At 39.6% G+C, this 19,855-nt stretch overlaps 1 protein-coding gene across 9 annotated transcripts in view; it reads right to left on the reverse strand.

Annotated features, from left to right (window-relative positions):
- CADPS2 (calcium dependent secretion activator 2) overlaps nucleotides 1–19,855 on the reverse strand; it is a 497,767-nt gene that overhangs the window by 28,875 nt on the left and 449,037 nt on the right. For all 9 annotated transcript variants that reach the window (XM_070423807.1, XM_070423806.1, XM_070423804.1 and 6 more), the window contains 3 exons: nucleotides 16,759–16,833; nucleotides 11,278–11,361; nucleotides 11,143–11,175 (listed from right to left, as the gene is read on the reverse strand). In XM_070423807.1, coding sequence (XP_070279908.1) covers nucleotides 11,143–11,175; nucleotides 11,278–11,361; nucleotides 16,759–16,833 — 192 coding nt within the window. The remainder of the gene's footprint in view (nucleotides 1–11,142; nucleotides 11,176–11,277; nucleotides 11,362–16,758; nucleotides 16,834–19,855) is intronic.

The raw sequence follows: 19,855 nt of genomic DNA on the forward strand, positions 1-19,855 counted from the left end.
CTGCATAATTTTCATAAGCAATGTTTAAAAGTTGAAATAACTACAAGGACAATCAAGCGAAACCTAGGTTGCTTTCTTCTGTGGTGTGCGGGTGTTTATATATCAGTTTTTCCAATGAAGAGGCAGGGTGATTCGTAAAGATTACTGACTACCAATAAATATGTGAGGACAACTCATTCATAAGTGCTTCTGTCCATGCCCTCAAACTTTGTCAAGATACCAAAAAGGAAAAAATTCAGAACACACACCACTGTAGGATGAAAATGACATGAGAACAATTTTCTATACATAATAACACATTAGCTCAGTGTTGGAGTTGCAGGCAGGTGCCGAGAACAAAATGCTATGATGCATATGATACTGAGGGGTTGGGAACAGCCCTGTAAAGTAGCAGTTCAAGAATATATACATACAGGAGGCTTGCCTTCTCCACCATTTCCTCCCACCAACCCCATTTTCATTTCTGTCTTTCAAAGGAAGAGTATGCGTGGAAGTTGAACCTAGTCAACCACTTGACCCATCAGGCTCACTCACTGGAAACTAAGTCATAGCCATGAGGACTGGAGAATAATGGCTTTAAACACTTGCCGTAGATTCTAAGGTATTTTTTTATCTCCTTGATCACTTTCAAGATAACATTAGACATCATGAAACACTGTCCAGGAAGAGTTTATCTTCTACCATCTAAAACTAACCATTTATAGCTTAGGCCCAAGAGAAAATGAAACACTATTCTCTTTGGCAGACCCCAGGCATGTAATACAGACATCTGTGAGCTGAGAAAATTCTACGACTTTCTAAGGAAATGAGAATCTCTGGTTGAGAGTGTGAGGTAATGCTAACTTAAAAGTTTATTTCAACAAAGTAAGTGTTTCTGTGTTTTTCTTTCTGAAATTACATTTTCTCCCCTTTTGGCAAATTAAGATCAACTTGCCTGGAAAACAAACCTAGAATTCTTACGGTCCTCATTAGCATTATTTTTTTTTTCCTTTCTCTTTGAGCTGTTTACCTAGTTTTGAAACTTTGACATATGGGAATTTCACACCTAGTGAATATATTTTCATGTGGCTTGTGGCATGAGATATATTCATTAAAAGAATACACACAAGTAAGAGTAGCTGCAACAGCTGGTGACATTTGCCAATTAGAATTATAGTTCTTTAAAAACACTTTCTCCTTCCTTTGCTGTGTGAAGGGTAATTATCTCTGATAAACTGCTGAAAAGATGTGATTTTCCTTTTAAACAGTTTCTACTTATAGGACAAATGTGTTTGGATAGAAGACATTATCGCTGGTTCAGCGGCTCCTTCGTGCAAAGACTGTTTTATGGCAGCAAGATTTACATACTTTGGAAGTCACTGGATCTAATTCCATAATTACATGCTATCTTGTTAGGAAATGAAGTTGAGTTGAAAAACAACAACAACAGCAACAACAAACTGAACACATTCCGTTAAGTTTTTGTCTTTTTGGGTGTAAATGAAAAGAAAGCACATGACAACATCGCGGAGACAGAATATCGCTACAAATTCTGGCGCTGGTGGCTGCCCACCAAACTTGCCCACCGACCTCAGCGAAGGGGCAGCTGTGAAATGTTAACCGCTGTGCATGTGGATGAGTTTGTATCAAGAAGTTTTATTCTAGAGAGCTATGTTTACGAATCCTTTCTATATTGGTAATTAAATTATAGTTTTCCTAATGAAGATGAGGAAATAACCATTAAAAGCCACCCAGCAAGCACACTCGGTACTAAATACCACTTAGAGAGAGTAAATGCTTTTTTTTTTTTTTCATGCTCCCATCTGAACCGCTGAGAGCCACAGATCACTATGCATTAACTTTCCCACCTAATAAACATTAGGGCAGTCGTTTCTAAATCAAATAGGAGTCCCTAAGTTACTTCTAATTTGATTCAGAAAACAGAATTTGGCTAACAAAACTGCACTAAAAGGGCACACACACACACACACATAAAAAAACCAACTAGAAAAATTCTCCATGAGCACAAAGAAATCAATACATAGTGAAGGAAATGAAGGGTGGCGAGGCGAGTTCCTCTGACTGCTACAAAAGTAATAGAATGCACCGGTGAGTGAAGGAGTGTAAGTAGGGGTGCAGACTCCAGCAACTTTTTTTTCAACTGTTAATCACTAGCTCACCTAGTGCGGTGAACATGCTGTTTTAAAAAAAGAGAAAAAAATCCTTGTTAATTATATGCTGTAAATGCTCTTGCTTCCTGCTGCTACACCTAATCCCACAGGTGCAAGTCTGATCTCCCCCCATTTCCCTGTAGGTGGGTGCAACACTGCCAGTCATTTCTCACAGCAACAGATTTAAATACAGAGGCAGCCGCTTAACCTTCCACTGGAGGTTAACGATACACTGTGCAAACACTGTCATGGTGTCTATTTAACAAGGAGGCACATTTTAAAAATATACTATTCTAGTCTCAAAGATTAACTAGAAGCTACAGTATAATCTACTTAAATGAAAAGTGCACTTCTCACAACTTAGAAAAGCTTGCCTTGAAGAACCAATGGAGAGCGAAACTGTGATATTCTGATTTAGGATAATCTGCCTGCTTTGGAAAGAAAATACTATTACCCTTTGGAAAAAAACAAATCTTGCAAGATTTAAAACATCCGTATGTCTTCTCAAGTTGAAATTGTCATAGGAACAAGTTATATGTCAGTCTAGCATTTTAGATTCAGAAAGTCTATAACTGATCATCAGGAACATGGGACCTAGTGCTACAAACACATAACCTATTCTAGGTTTTGCTAAAAATATATTTTTTCTTTTGCTAATATATCCTTTATTACTTTGACATTTATGCAAGAATCTCTCTCTCTATATATATATTTTAAATATATTTCTTTATTGATTTCAGAGAGGAAGGGAGAGGGAGAGAGAGATAGAAATATCAATGATGAGAGAGAATCATTGATCGGCTGCCTCCTGCACGCCCCCTACTGGGGATCGAGCCCACAACCCGAGCATGTGCCCTTGGCCGGAATTGAACCTGGGACCCTTCAGTCTGTAGGCTGAAGCTCTATCCACTGAGCCAAACCGGCTAGGGCAATATCTATATTTTTATACATGAGTAAAACTGCTCTTAAGGTTAAGCTTTTCAAAAGCATTTGGAGCAGTTTAAATAAATTATATGTTCTCAAATACTTAAAAATAATAGGCGGTTTTGAGTATAGCTATGAGGATTATGTTGTAAAAATATATATATTTTATGTTTGCTACAAAGCTGAAAATTATATTGTATTCACACAGAACAGCAAAAGGAAAAACACAGAATTGAAACCTTTAACTAGATTTATGCCAATTTACAAATTATATAAGCCCAGGAAAAGAAATAATTCACAAAAGGGGTGAGGGGAGAAGGGAAGAAATGTAAACAATTCACAAGAAAAATTCACAAGGATATAATGTCTTCAAGATTATTTAATAGTAGTTTATTTTTTAAAACAATGAATTAAAAAAATTCTCATTATTCTCTAGAAAGATCCCAAAATATTATTTCCAGTAGTGAAGCAGCCATGAAGTCACCTTTCTCTTTGTTAAATTCAAAGTATTTAAAATTCCTTTAATTAACACTATGATGCATTTTGTTTCCAAATTAGGAAGAAAATTCTGAATTAAAGACACTGGCATCCAGATCCTTTTGAAAACATCTTTTAGACATGGGGCACGTAACGTGTGTGTTTTGAATGTGTCCATTTTGTTCAGTCTCACATTTTCAAGGAGAGGAGTTCCATTACTCCAGAGTTCTTGGTCTGGATAAGGATCTTCTGTGAATATAGTCAGTAAAAAGCAGATTCCTACCATAATGCTATCTATAAGAGTATCTGAAGTCAGAGTCTGCTAGAATGCTCCTATAACTTAGGTAGTCATATTGAATTCATTCTTAACATTCACATGAATATTTCACACAATTTCTTCTAAGCAGTGAGGTAGTTTATGCATTCATAGGAGCAGGTTATTTTAAATATTAAAAGGAATACTGCCCTGGCTCATATGGCTCAGTTGGTTGAGTGTTGTCCTGTGCACCAAATGATTGCCAGTTTGATTCATGGTCAGGGCATATGCCTGGGTTTCAGGTTCAATCCCTGATGGGGGGCAGCCGATAGATGGTTGCTCCCACATAGATGTTTCTCTCTCTCCCCCTCTCTCTTCCTTCTCTCTAAAAATCAATAAAAAATCTTAAAAAAAAAGGAATTCTGAATGACAGCTTAAGATATTAGCCTCCAACACTTACGGAAAAGAGGCAGGTTGATTTTCAACTGAGATTTAGGGGTTCAATTTTAATCTTTCTGTGCCTTGGCCATTTGAGACTATGAGCATTTAGTATCTCTTTTGCTATTTCTGATATATAGCAAGAATAACTAACATTTCAGATTTAGAGAAATAGCTACTGATACAAGAGAACCAAACAAGGGGCATGCTAATATGTGTATCACATACTAGCTTTATCCTATTGTTTTCATGAGTGATGGTTATATCGAAGACGAAGGTACTGAATCTATCAGCTTACAATAGTGTTCACTAACCTTTCTGTCATCTATCTACGGTTGTTATAATGTCAACTACAAAACTGCACTGAGGCTCCGAAGTGAAACTGAAATGCTGTGGGTATTCTTTCATTTGGCTTTGAAACTGTATATTGACTCGGATCGACTGAGTCCCAATTTGGAACCTTTCAGATTTTGGCTTCAGGGAGACCCGAGGATGCTAGAATGTTCGGTTCCAGGGGTAGCCTATGGATTGAACTTATGTGAGAGAGACGAGTCAAACATACAAAACACAAAGGAGTAAGTGAGAGAAGCAAAAGGCTCCTGTAGGAAGCACAGTGCACACCTCCCCCACTCCTATCACAGGGAGGCCCTTCCTCTGGGCCTGGCGTACACCACTCCCTCTCCGGGCGCATGTCCCAGGGGGCCGGTGCTCCTTTCCCTGGGTTCTGCCTGCCTCACATTCTGAAGTAAGGCACCGAGTATTCGAGCGGCCTTATGTAAGTAATAAACAATATCAGAAGCAGTAAAGCAAAGAAAGTAGGGAAAACACTACTGTAATGAACTGGCCAATTGTGCCTTTCAAAGTCACCCTTAATATATGCAAGGCGCTTAATCTAAAATAAAAGAATTAAATAAAAAAACCAATCTAACATTTTTTACTCTGTGGAAAGAAAAGAATGTTTCCTTTGGAAAATGCTCCTGTTCTGAAGAAGGGAAACTGCAGAGAAATGCATGGGAACAAGAAACACCAAGCCAGGTAGGAGCGATGCCAGCCCCACTTACTGTCACAGTGCTTTTCGTTTACAAAGCACTTTCCTGTTAACACCCACACCGGATCCCCCTAAGAACCCAGCGAGGGGGACAGCACAGGGACTAGACGCATGCTCACTGCGCAAATGGGAAAAGGGAAGCCCATGGGGCAGAGGGCAAGCAGGGGGCAGAGGTGGAACTTCAACGAAGATCCTGGACTCCACATCACACCCGTAGTGCCCATTATTGACTTTTTAGAGAGAGAGGAAGGGAGAGGGATAGAGAGAGAGAAACATCAGCTGCCTCCTGCATGTCCCCCACAGGGGATCAAGTGCCCTGACCAGGAATGGAACCGGTGGCCTTTTGGTTCCTGGGTTGATGCTCAGCCACTGAACTACACCAGCCGGGTTGTGTGTGTGTGTATGTGTGTGTGCACTTTAAATACTTTCATAATTTCTGTCACCATAAGATGCTCCAAGCTTATCTTGTATAATTCCTGTCCCTGTCCCTGGTAGCAACCATTTCTAAAAGGAGTACTGGATCATTTTACTGGGGATTAGAGAGCAAGATTTGGGCACTAGGTGTGTTTGTTGCTACTGGGGTATCATTGCTTCTAGGCTTTCTCACTAACAAAAACCAAAGGAATAGATGTGTATATACTCAACAATAGGAAAGCAACCCATGCATATACATATATCTAAAACTATTTCTACATGTAACCGGCTCTATCTATATTAAGCTAAAGCCAAGTTCATACTAATGTCTCCAACTCTAATTCATCAGCACAGGGATCATTCTAGCCTCTACTTGCTTGTCTCCAGCCTCTCATTTCAACAGTGAGAAACTCGGCTCCCACCAACCACCATCCCTTTACTTAATTGTTCAGTTCCAGTGTCCATGTATAATGGTTTCTGAATTGTTAACCCGTGGGAAAACACTTTATCAGCTAGAGTATAGCACTTATGCACAATTCCTTTTTCTTTTATTTTTACAGATTCCACTCATTTCCAGTTACTCAGATCAAAACCTTTTCCTCCATCTTTCTCAGTGACGTCATTCAACACATTTGCAACAGAGTTAGTTAGCTTATTTTATCACTGTCTCTTTTCCATCCTGGGATCCCAGGATATCCTAATTGAATGTTTAAATTTGCATATATTGAGGTCTAACCTTTGTGGTGTACAAGTAGGTGTTGACAAATGTATAATGTCATAGATCTTTGGACTAGCTTCACTGCTCCAAAAAGTCCCCTGGGCTTCACCTCTCCCACCCTCCCTGACCTTGAAGTTATGGCAACCATGAATCTGTTTAAAATCTTTACAGTTTAACCTTTACTAGGATGTGATATAAATGGAATTGTACAGTGTGCAGCGTTCTCTGGCTTCTTTCACTTAGCAACATGCCTTTAAGATTCATCCAGGTCTTCTCCTGGCCTGGTAGCTATTTTTTCTCTCTCTGCCGAATTAGTATTCCAATGGTATGAGTATGCCATTTCTTATATAACCATTCAGCTACTGAAGGACATTTTGGTTGCTTCTAATTTTTGCTGATTATTCATGAGGCTGCTATGAACATCTGTGTGCAGGTTTTGGTGTGGACACTTTAAAAACTCAGTCAGATTAACACCTAAGAGCAGAGCGCAAGTGGCAAGCTGCACAGTAAGACTGGTTAGCTGTATAAGAAACTACCAGTCTCCCAAAGTGCCCGCATCATTTGGCATTTCCACCAGCAATAAATGAGAGTCCCTATTGTTCTGCATCCTTGTCAACATTTTACTACTGCTAGTTTTAAAATTTTAACCATACCAATAGGTGTGTAGTGGTATCTGTTTTAATTTGCATTTCCCTACTAACAAGTGATGTTGAGCATCTTTTCATATGATGATTTGTTAACCATACTTCTTTGTTGCAGTGTCCGTTCCCAGATTTTACCCATTTTTAATTGGTTGCTTGCTTTCTTATTGGTGAGTATGAACCATTCTTTGTATATTTTAGATCTAAGTCCTTCATCAAATATATGTCTGTGGCTTTTCATTTCTTACCAGTGCAGAGCAATCAATTATTAAGTCCAACTTATGATTTTTTTTTCATGGATGTTTTTGGTGTTCTATCTAAAAAAATCATCACCAGCCGAAACCGGTTTGGCTCGGTGGATAGAGCGTCGGCCTGCGGACTGAGGGGTCCCGGGTTCGATTCCGGTCAAGGGCATGTACCTGGGTTGCGGGCACATCCCCAGTAGGAGATGTGCAGGAGGCAGCTGATCGATGTTTCTCTCTCATCGATGTTTCTAACTCTCTATCTCTCTCCCTTCCTCTCTGTAAAAAATCAATAAAATATATTTAAAAAAAATAAAAATCATCACCAAATCAAAGGCCACCCATATTTCCCTTATGTTTTCTTCTAGAAGTTTTGTAGTTTGCATTTTACAGGTAGGCTGTTGTTTTTAAATCAGATTTGAGTTAATTTTTGTGAAAGGTGAGCCAGTGTTCTTTTTTTCTCATAAGGTTCTCCTTAAAAGACTACTCCAGGGCGGCAAAGTTCCTGGATTTTTAGCATAAAAAACATTAACAGTCAACAGCCCTTCATAGCTTTTGAAGTTAATATTCAGAGGCATCAATAAGAGAGGTATAATGTCCAGATTCAGGGAGAAGCTCTTTCCTTAGTAATCCGCTATGGCCAGACCACATGTATAGTTCAGTAAACTCTGCTAGGAGCAGGGAGGTGGCCAGCTTGATTAATAGTGACATTGGTAAACTGGGATTCATCTAGAGTAGTGGTTCTCAACCTTCCTAATGCTGCGACCCTTTAATACAGTTCCTCATGTTGTGGTGACCCCCAATTTCATTGTTACAAATTGAACATAATTATAGCATAGTGATTAATCACAAAAATAATATGTAATTATATATGTGTTTTCCGATGGTCTTAGGCGCCCCCTGTGAAAGGGTCGTTTGAGCCCCGAAGGGGTCGCGACCCACAGGTTGAGAACTGCTGATCTAGAGAGTGACTCCCATGATGAGTACAACTGCTATAGCTGCATTCATATTCTATTTGTCTATCTCTTTCATCCCTAACACTGAACAGCTTGTGGGCATTATGAATGTCCAGGGCCCAGCACTTAGTACTTGCTCAATAAACATTTAATTAGTGAGTTCAGTGAAGAAGTTGAGGATGTTTAATGTAGAAAACAATAATTCCTCAGGTAATATATCCCTTTGAGTATCTCTTGGGAAGAGGAGGCGTGATAATTATCATCAAATATTTGAAGGGCTGTCATACAAAAGAGGGATGAGAAGCAAGGCTGAAGTCAGAGAGCTACAGAATTTCAACTCATTATACATAAGAGGAGGCTGCCTTATGGTGAGTCTGCAATCACTTAAAACATTTAAAAGCCTCAATGAATGTTTGTGAGGGACATCAGGGGAGGCGGTTTCTGCATTTAGAAGGAGAGTGAATGAACCACTTTGTGTAACTTTCACCTCTGAAGTTCTAGGGCAGCAGTTCTCAACCTGTGGGTCACGACCCCTTTGGTTGTCGAACGACTCTTTCACAGGGGTTGACTAAGACCATCCTGCATATCAGATATTTACATTACGATTCATACCAGTAGCAACAATACAGTTATGAAGTAGCAACGAAAATAATTTTATGGTTGGGTCACAACATGAGGAACTGTATTTAAAGGGCCAGAAGGTTGAGAACCACTGTGGGGTCTAACAGATCTAGTAGAGGGTCAAATTAAGAACTTCAGAGCTCTAAGAACAGGAATAATTATGGTGTTCCATTCCATTAATAATTCAAAATAAAAACAAAACGATATTATAAAACGTGTTAGGAATTCCAATGAAGTTTGTGTATTCCAGTGATTACTTGTCTTTCTTTTTAAGGTAAATATCAACTGTTTCCTTAATTCTTTCTTTCTTTCTTTTGTGATGCTGCTTTGCAAAACTCTACACAACTGATTATTTCTGCTTATTTGCTCAATAGTGATTTTCTGATTCCTGGTACAAGAAAGGAGTACACCACGACTTCTTTGGGAATCATTCATAAAATAGAAATCCCTGTTCCAAAGAAACCCCAAGCAAAGGCAATAAAGCTGATGGTCTATTCATTTAAACTGTCCATTTATAAGAGCCACTAGAGGCCTGATGCACGAAATTCATGAAAGAGTAGGCCTTCCTTTCTCTGGCTGCTGGCACTGGCTTCCCTCTGGTACCCGGAACCTGGGCTTCCCTCACAGCCCTGGCTTTGTCTGGAAGGTAGTCTGGAAGGACGTCTGGTCTAATTAGCATATTACACTTTTATTATTATAGACTAGAGGCCCGGTGCACGAAATTCGTGCATGGGGGGATCCCCTCAGCCCAGCTTGCACCCTTTCCAATCCAGGACCCCTTGGGGGATGTCCGACTGCCGGAAATCCCTCTCACAATCCAGGACCACTGGCTCCTAACTGCTTACCTGCCTGCCTGCCTGATTGCCCCTAACTGCCCCCCCCCCCCCCCCGCTGGCCTGATCACCCCAACTGCCCCCCCCCCCACCAGACTGGTTGCCCCCAACTGCCCCGCCCAGCTGGCCTGGTCACCCTAACTGCCCCCCCCCGCCCCCCCGCCAGTGTGGTTACCCCTCACTGCCCCCCCCTGCGGCCTAGTCGCCCCAAACTGCTCCTCCTGCAAGCCTGGTCACCCCATACAGCCTGCTGTTTGGTCATTTGGTCGCCCCTCACTAACCCCCTGCGGCCTGGTTTCCCCATGCAGCCTGCTGCTCAATTGTTTGGTCGCCCCTCACTAACCCCCCTGCCGGCCTGGTCGCCCCAAGCAGCCTGCTTCTCAGTTGTTTGGTCGCCCCTCACTAACCCCCCTGCCGGCCTGGTCGCCCCACACAGCCTGTTTGGTCATCCCACACAGCCTGTTCGGTCATCTGTTCGGTTGCGATGGTCACTTAGGCTTTTATATATATGGATAGCAGCAATAATAAATTTGGGGACCATCTAGTTCACAGTATAAAGTGTTATGCATTTACAAGGCCTGTCAGTACTGAAACCACTAACATTCATAATGACAATCCAGAGAGCGATGCTGCACAAGCAGTCTTACCCAAAGATGAGATTATTTATGTTCCATCTAGTTTTAATTTTAACTTTTTTTCATTTGTGCTGATTCTTTGAAAACTGGCACATATGCCAAGATATATGATTACACAGAACATTTTATGCCTTGATCATATGTGGTAATAGGATTTAAGGCAAACATTAATTTTGTTATGATTAATAACTTAAAAATGCTGCACTAACTTGTTGACTGTATTTATCATGTGAATTCTTGTACTTAAGTTAGTTTCACAATCTCCTCTCATGGGATCTTAAGCTTTTAACAAATTTAGAGGTTACAATTATTTCTCAAGAATTCTGTGAAAAACTAAATATTAAAATGAATGAAAACTGACTTATAACACTTTTGTGTTTTGAAAATTAGTCCTCTGATGTAGCTGCTTCATCTTTATTGTTACTTTAACCCTACAAGAGACCTTTTATTTATGGTTATCATGTGAAGGGGTGAGAGAGTGAGCATTTTTTCTATAAATAGTGTGAGGCATTTGCTCTCCCAGCCCGGGGTGCTATTACTACCCTCTGCAACTGGGCTGACATGTTCTCATGATGAACTGACCTCCATAAGAGTTCCCAAGTTACAGCAGAAAAAGTACAGAGAAACCCTGCCAGGCCTTGTTACGAGGGCAAGCCCTTAAGAAAAATAAACTGCTTCCTGGGGGAATGGCACTGGTTTAAAGATTTGAAATAAACCCACAGTGAACCATGATTATTTAAAAAAATAATAATTACATACAGTTTTAAAAAGCAAATAAAAAATACTTACTGGAACATCAACATATTTTGCAGCTGCTTTCACCTTAAGTGGAAAAGAGATAATTATGAGAATTATATTCTTAGTTGTGAATAAGGACTATGATGAGTCAAAAGACAGCAGAAAAGAACGCATGCAAATACTTACAGTGAATGACAGAATGGATGAAAAGAAAGTGCCTTCATCGTATCTCGACAGCTTAGACAACACCCCTTCCAACACTGAAATAAACTATAGACAGTTTATGGTGAGTATTTAGAAAATTTCTGTGCATACAAACTAGTAACAGAGCAACTGATTCCTGGGATAACTTCTGCCACAGCACAGAAATCCATGAAGCATAAACTGACAGCTGAGGGGCTGACTTGTAATGTTTGCGCTTTCATTTTGAAGATGAATTCTAAGGTCCTTTTTATTTGCTGGAAATCACACAGACATTTTTAAAGATAGAAGAATAATACATAATAAGAGTTTGGTCACTATATCTGAACTAACTTAAACCTTTAGTAAATAACTTTAAATTTAAAATAATTTTCAACTTCACTATAGATGGTTAGAAGTCCTCATCACGATAAAAAATTATAACTCTGGCCGAAACCGGTTTGGCTCAGTGGATAGAGCGTCGGCCTGCGGACTGAGGGGTCCCGGGTTCGATTCCGGTCAAGGGCATGTACCTGGGTTGCGGGCACATCCCCAGTGGGAGATGTGCAGGAGGCAGCTAATCGATGTTTCTCTCTCATCGATGTTTCTAACTCTCTATCTCTCTCCTTTCCTCTCTGTAAAAAAATCAATAAAATATATTTAAAAAAAAATTATAACTCTGTATGAGCATGGATGTTAACTAGACTGTGATCATTTCACAATAGCTACAAGTATCAAATCATTAGGTTGTACACCTAAAACTAATATAAATCAATTATACTTCAATGAAAAACATATATAAGTTATAAGTAATGATAGTCAAGCATAATCAAATTCCTTCTACCATATATCACTTCGCCATTCCGTAATGTTTTCTATGTATAGGAGAGGTTGAATAAAAAAAGAACAGATAATGATGTGTAACATTTGGGGCTCTTGTAACATTAAACAGAAGTCTGACATTAGTTAATAAGCATTTAGCAAGCAGTTATAATTGTATATATAAGGATGAACCCCACTTTCAAAAGCTTACAAAGAAGTTGGGGAGCTAATACAGATATACACACTACAGGCTACAATAGAAAGAACTTAGCTGGAGAATATATATATATATATATATATATATATATATATATATATATATATATACTGATTCTGTCACTTACTACTCTGTGAGCTCAGGCCAACCCTGTACCAATGGCTTTCTCCATCAGTTAAATTGTGTGTGCACGTGTGTGTGAATGTGCGTGTGAGTGTGTGTGTGTCTGTGTGTGTGTGGTTTGGGGGGGACATATAAAATTAAAATTAGTTTCAAAAGGGTTTTACATTTCTAAAATTCTGTATTTCTATGACATGAAAGTTAAGACACGTACACTGTAACAGTTAAAATGTGGCGATGTCTTTCATTGAGTGGAAATGTTAAGATCTGGCATAAAGATAAATAAGAGATATCAACAAGGATCTATGACCCTACCTCTTTCCTCTTTAGAACTAAAATAATATGTACTATTGACAAATTACACACTCCCAAAGGGAAAATACTGACAAGGTTTTTTAAACATGAAAAGGGAAGTGAACAAAGGCTGGTTTTTGTTCACATAGCAGCTTCTTCAACAAAGTGATAATAGTTCGAGGGACACAGCTTATTGGTCTCTGGTGACTAGAGAGCTCGCCGAGAGTGCACAGGAGATAATCTTTTCTCCGTGGCTGGTCAATTACTGCAAAATAGTTTATGCAAAAGGAACAAAAACTTCCCTATAGGTTTCTCCATCACATCATGTGCGACATGATGTAAGAACACAGAAACAAAATCATGCAAACTGCCACCTGAACTTTATTTTTAAAGAATGAGGATTATGTAGAGCTGGCTAGTTATCCTAAGGGATACAAACAGCAAAAAACACAAAATTATAAACTGCTCACAACTAAAAGTCAATTTAGCACTTTCCTTCTGCCCATTAGGATTTCTTACCAATCACAGCTGGCTAACTCAACTTGATGTGGTTCGCAAAGACCCAGAAGACCAATACTCCAGGGCTATGTCAGACCAGGGGAAGGGAATTCCGAGCTTAATGGCCCTCTGTGGAAAATGCCTCGTCTCTTGTAACTCAAATCTTAAGAGCCGGTGTGTGCTGGGTGATCTCATTTGCCACAAGGAGAGAGACAATTGCTATGGTTACCAGCCAACCTGAACCGTGGAAGGCTCTGGCATAGCACCTGGTTCTCGGTGTTTTCAAGTGAGTCTATGTTTACACATGTGAGCCATGCTGAGGAACAAGGCAAGGCAGAGGCGAGAGCCCCGTGGTTGGATTCAGAGGATCTGAATTCAATTTGAAGCTTTGCCACTCTCTGGCTATGAGATAGCAGTGTAGACATTTAGCTTCTGTGTATTTATCAGTAAAATGAAAAAAAAAAATAACAGCTGTTCTGCCTGTTATAGGAATGGTATAAAGATCCGTGGAGATGATTTATGTGAAAGGACTATGAGAATGGCAAAATAGGAAATAAATGCAAAGAATTAATCCTCTTGATGTAATTAGCTAAATCTCTATCCATTATATAAGTCTATAAACCTAAATATGTTAAGTCACACGTTAACGGGGGCAGCTTTAGGATTGTTTAGTGATGAGGAGTAATAATGAATTTGGTCATCAGTGAATGGCTTCCATACAATTGAATGATATCTAGGAAGGTACAACAGGGTTGAGGCTGTAAGTCAGAAGCTCCGCATTGGAATCCCATCTGTTTCTAGGGCATTTGGCTGATGTTAGAGGAGCAAGGCTTCCAACCCAAGTGGTCTGGCTCCAAAACACATGATGTTTACCATCCTACTACAGAGTTGTAAGCATTAAATGAGATGACATAAGTGATTTGTCCAGCACACAATAGGTGCTCAATAAATGTCACTTTGTTGTAATAGTTTTTACTGAGCACCTAATATGAAAAATAAAAAAAAATATGAGTCTTAGCCCTCTTCCTCCAGGAACATACAAACTAGTGGGAGAGACAGACACGTATACAATTGTTCACCACGCAAGGCTGGAAGTGTCAAGGGCCAATGTAGACGGGCAAACAGTGTAACTGAAACTAGAGGAGGGAAAGAATGACTGACTGGAGGATATGGCTAAGCTTCCTTTACAAGGTGACACGGGCTGAGCCACAGGGTACCAGAAAAACGGTGGATACAATGACACCTGGGAAGCCCATTGGCACATGAGCCTAGGGCAGAAGTTCCCCTGCTTGGCAGCCTCTCTGGCTCATCTTCTCTTCAGAGTATGAAGCAGCCTTGGGTTATATCCAAGTCAGTCCTACGCCTGGACCGGTGTCACAGCATTCTTTGCTTCCATTTGAATAATAGGGGAGAGCCTGTTCTTGGGTTTCCCCCAGCCCCAAACGATCTCTGGGGAGGCATGGCTCCAAGGACTTACACGGCAGTGAGCAGCAACTGCACCTCTGGGATCAATGAGGTGAGCCGTGCAGTTCCTACAGGAAGGTTATTCTTTTGTAAAACTAAACTCTATTAGCATCGAGATTGACTATGACTAATAACAATATATTTCCCCATCTGGCTTTTAATTGCACAACACAGCAAGATTCCAAAGAAATCCAGCTAAATGCTGGGTTTGGTTGCTGTGTCTTTAACTGCTTCCTGTGAACTTTCTCCGTGCAGCTCAGGGAGTATGTAAATACTCACGGGCCTGCCTTGCGCCCTCTGCTCTCCCAAGGGTGTCCGGTTGGAATGAAACACCGTCATCTCCTTCTTCCCCTGCCCTTTATTGTGGATGCCATTTACCGGGTTTGTTGGAATAATATTTAACACATCAACTCTGACTGGGTAATTACCAACTTTGCCTCCCCGTGCATACTCTCAAGGCAATGAGAGATGAAAACATTTTGAAATGACTGGTAGAATGAAACGTAAAGCAGGCCACAAGGCATGCTGGCTTAAATTTTCTGTGGAATTTTAATAGGGTGTAAGATTCATTTTCCTACATGTATGGAGAGTAGAAACGAAGTCTAAGAAGTGATTTGTGAGGATTCTAGCTATAGCGTGGTGGTTCGAAACACATACACTTCTTGCCTTTTTAGCTGCATTTCATGAAGTAAACAAGGGATATCGCTATCATTTATACTGCAAGTTATAAAACCTTCCACAGAAAAGAGATTCATCCATAAACAAGACTGATCTTTTTTGGAGGGTGTTTTGCTTTGAGTGGGGCTAGAGATAGCTATAAGCAGATGCTTCATATTTGTTTGGTAATATCAGGACTAACTAGCAATATTAAAAATCCACATGGAACCAGAATACCATGGACTGGAACAAAACAGGTTTCCTTCCCTGAATGGGAATATTAATGTTCTGATGAAATGCAACTGTCTCTTCCTCATTTTTTTTTTCCAAATGTGAATCCATTTCCTCTTTGAGCCTCTGATCTAATAACTCCTAAGAAGTCTTTCCAGCATATCCACATCGGAATTAAGGATGGGTAGTATCTGACAGCATGGACTTACTCACGACATACCTTGCTCGGCAAGTTTCTTAGACAAATTCCAAAATATCACACCCAGTCCAGATGCCGGTGAATTCTCCCTACTTTTCTCATTGTTTTCTTTCCCCTTGCCCCGCAAATAGAATGACTTATATTAATGTACTTTCCTAATGGCTCCTAATAGTGTGTTATTCCTTCTAAGCTTATACTTGAGTTGAATAGTTGTCTTCTGAGTATATGGACTTGATCCAAAAAGTAAATTTAATCTAATTAATCTCACCAGGTTGAGCTGGAAATACTATTAATTACATCATCTAGGCAGTTAGGTTGGATTTGTTCTCTGTCCATCCTATTCTTAAGAGTAATTCAGGGGGGAATATTCTAGGTTATCAAAAAGAATATGGGGGTGTGTGTTTACACCTATACAACTATATATTTATATCTATATCTATATGTATTTAGTGACAGAGCGTAAAATGTGTATTCTTTTTTAAGTTCCTTTTTGCAATAATTGATGAGTTAGAAAGTTGAAACTTCCTCTCAGGGACAGAACTGGAAATCTTCAGCATATAGTTAAAGCCATATTCCACAAGTTTCTGTGACTTTTATACGGAATTTCATACAGAAAGGAATACCACAACAAACACATTACATTGAAGGATTGATCACTACGCAATCAACCCTGGACATAAAGCAAATTGTATGAAAACATGAATGTGAAATAATAAAGTATTACTAGAAAATAGAGTTGTTTTTAAAAGAATAATAATGGCAAGTAAAGCCAAAATTAATTATAAATAAAACATCAAATATTGTTGAGAAAGAGTGTTCAGATGTTGCTTGTAACTTTCTTAAAATTTGAACTTTTCTTGCATCCTTTAAACTACTATTTCTCAATGAGGTATATAGAAGCATAAGACAGATATTTCTAAAAATTCTCAGAAATAGAAAATATTTTTAAATTTTTATTTTAGAAGGTGAACAAATAGTACATTACCTTTGAAACTAGCAGTGAAAGGAATTCTTTTACAGTGTTGTCAATCAAATCATCTATTTTGGAATGGTACTGTTGCTAGATATGAAGAGACAAAGATGCATTAGTTGATGTGGACACAAAACTTTAAAGCTACTAGTTATGACATATCCGATTTACTTAATATGATCATCTTGAACATTAGAAAAACAAAACTTTGAAAATGATCTACACTTTTTGCATTGTTGTTTGAAAATTTTCCCATGTGCTTTGTTGAGTTAAGCAGCTAATGGGGTTATTATATGGATGAATTGAGTTCTTATTCTTATTCAGACGGAGGAATGTGAAGGATACTTTTTGTCTTCTCCTCTATAATTAAGGTGGCCATGTATTTTTCTAAAGGGTGGGTTTAACTGGAGAAGCAAAAAGACTAGAAAAAGATTTAATTAATACAGCATTTCATGTCTGACAACTCTCATTCATAAGATATTTTAAATGTGCTCTAGAAATAAAATGAGCTCCCAATTGTTCACTCTAAAAGGACGTTTTTGTTGGCGCGGAGAGCAGCAGTTTATACAATTCTCACAATATGCTTAAGCAAGGGCAAAATTAAAATTTCATCAACAAAGGTGAATAGATGGTAACAAATTAATAGGCCATAAAAGATATAATAAAACGGCACTCACTCCCCATCATTTTATTACTGCTTCCTCATGAAAAAGGCACCTTTAAGTAAATGCAAAAAAAAAATCTATTTAAAATAAACCTGAAAGACACACACACACACACACACTCTCTCTCTCTCTCTTTTTGCTTTCTTTAGAAAATACTAGAGAGTTCCATTCTTAAATTAGCAGGAGCCTCAGCTTCTACAGCAGCATGTGAAGGCACATTCACTTAAACAGTAATTCTTCCTTTAGAAGCATTTATCTGACAGCTGATTGTCCCCAGGAGCCACTTCACAGAAAATGTGACTTGTAAAGACTAACCCTATCTTGATGGTTCAAGGTTTCTTGGAACAGCTAACATAATGCATAGAGTAAAAGTACTCAGGTCAGTGTAAACATTAGACCAACTTAGCTGCTGGTTGAATGGTTTCCTAAGATGTAAGTTTTTGAAAGCTATTTTTTTTCCTTCTGAAAACATGTCTCAAAATTCCCATACAGAACAAAACATCAACTGAGCTCTGCTTTGGAACACGCAAAAAATGATTCCTCCCCGTAGGCTCTGACACTGACAAGGGGTCGTCTACCTGCACACACAGTAAAGAAAGGAAGCATGATTTTGGAGCGTGTGAATGATTTTCTCCCTCTGCCTGTGTGTGTGTATTGAGAAGTGTTCTAAAATCAACAGACATATATAAACGTGGCACTTCCCAGGCATGTATTTTGCCCAGTAAAGTGAAGTACTAAGTGTCCCGCTCACTTAAAGCCTTACATGTCCCAATCTTGTGCTCCCTGGAGGACAAATGGAACAGAAACATAGGGGTAGCTTTCTATTGCATTACAGGACACTTTTGCTTTCAGAACAACTTGGAGAGAAGCAAACTGGGAGAGAAAAATAAAGGAAAAAAGATAGAGGAGAAAGAGCCTGAAAGAGCTGGTTGGTTGTTGAAAAGGCCAGAAGCCCCCCACAGATACAGGCACAAAAAAAAGCCGGCCCCCCTCCCCTCAGCTGACTGGGCGGTGAAGGAGTTTATGCAAATGAGCTCTGCCCCAGCTCTCCCTCTCTGCCACTCTCTCTTCACAGCCTCTCCCTTCAAATTTGTGTCTGTGCAGCAGGGGGAAAGGAAACACCTGACTGAGGCTCCCTTTGGGGTAGACTAGAAAGGGGAGGCAGCAGAGGCCTTCCAGCTTCTCATTCCCTCTTACATGGGAAGAGCTGTAGGACATACAGTGATGGAGGCACCCAGACCTCCAAACGGTCCCATATTCTTTTTTTAAAAAAAAAAAATATTGTATTGATTTTTTACAGAGAGGAAGGGAGAAGGATAGAGTTAGAAACATCAATGAGAGAGAAACATCGATCAGCTGCCTCCTGCACACTCCCTACTGGGGATGTGCCCACAACCAAGGTACATGCCCTTGACCAGAATCAAACCTGGGACCCTTGAGTTCACAGGCCGACACTCAATCCACTGAGCCAAACCGGTTAGGGCAAGATCCCATATTCTTAAATGTGCCCTATCCTCATTGTTTATCTCTATTTGCCATACATTTCATTTTTTAACTCAAAAGTAATCAAATGTCATTAGAAGGCTATTGGATATAAAATAGTAGAGCTTCCACATGTTAAACTTTTAGGTAGGACAAATTCAGGCAATTCTTAAAATCAAGGGATGAGCCACAAAAGAGGTCCCTTTTGTCTGGCCGGCATGGCTCAGTAGTTCAGTGTCGACCTATGAACCAGAAGGTCACGGTTTGATTCTGGGTCAGGGCACATGCCCGGGTTGCAGGCTCAATCCCTAGAGTGGGTTGTGCAGGAGGCAGCGGATCAATGATTCTCTCTTATCATTGATGTTTCTATCTCTCTCTTCCTCTTCCTTCCTCTCTGAAATCAATCAAAATATCTTCCTAAAAAAGAGGTCCCTTTTTATTGATAGGTAGGGAAAAGCCACAGCCCCTGGGGGCCACAAAATCCTCCTATAATACATATTTTTAGAATGCTATTTTGATACCCGATCTAGCCAAAAGCAGAATGGGAGAGGGGGAGAGGGGTAGAAGGAGAGAGGAAAAGTTAAAAAGAGAGGAAGAAAAGTATACACCTTAAATATGCTACTTTAAAGGACAAACTCCAATAAGATAAGCTTTATTAGGTTTGCATAATATAATAGTTTGTTATTGTAAATTTTTCTGATTAGCTCTGACTGACATGAATATTAAATATGAATGCTGCTGGGAACTTCCAGAAGCTGCTCTGGATGCACAATTGGAACAGGTGGTCAGGGAGCATTGTGGGTAGGAATGGGGAGGTGGCTTCAATTTTCATATTTTACCTACACTTTCTGCAAAGAGAATAATACACATATGCCTCATACGGAGAACAGAAAGTCAGGCAGAAAAGGTTATTCATCAGGGGATTCAGACAAACAGGAGCACAGAAAAAGATCACAGACAGATAA

The sequence above is a fragment of the Myotis yumanensis genome, unplaced genomic scaffold (genome assembly GCF_028538775.1).
Source record: "Myotis yumanensis isolate MYYU_CA2020_CCGP unplaced genomic scaffold, mMyoYum1.0.hap1 SCAF_9, whole genome shotgun sequence".
NCBI classification, from domain to species: Eukaryota; Metazoa; Chordata; class Mammalia; order Chiroptera; family Vespertilionidae; genus Myotis; species Myotis yumanensis.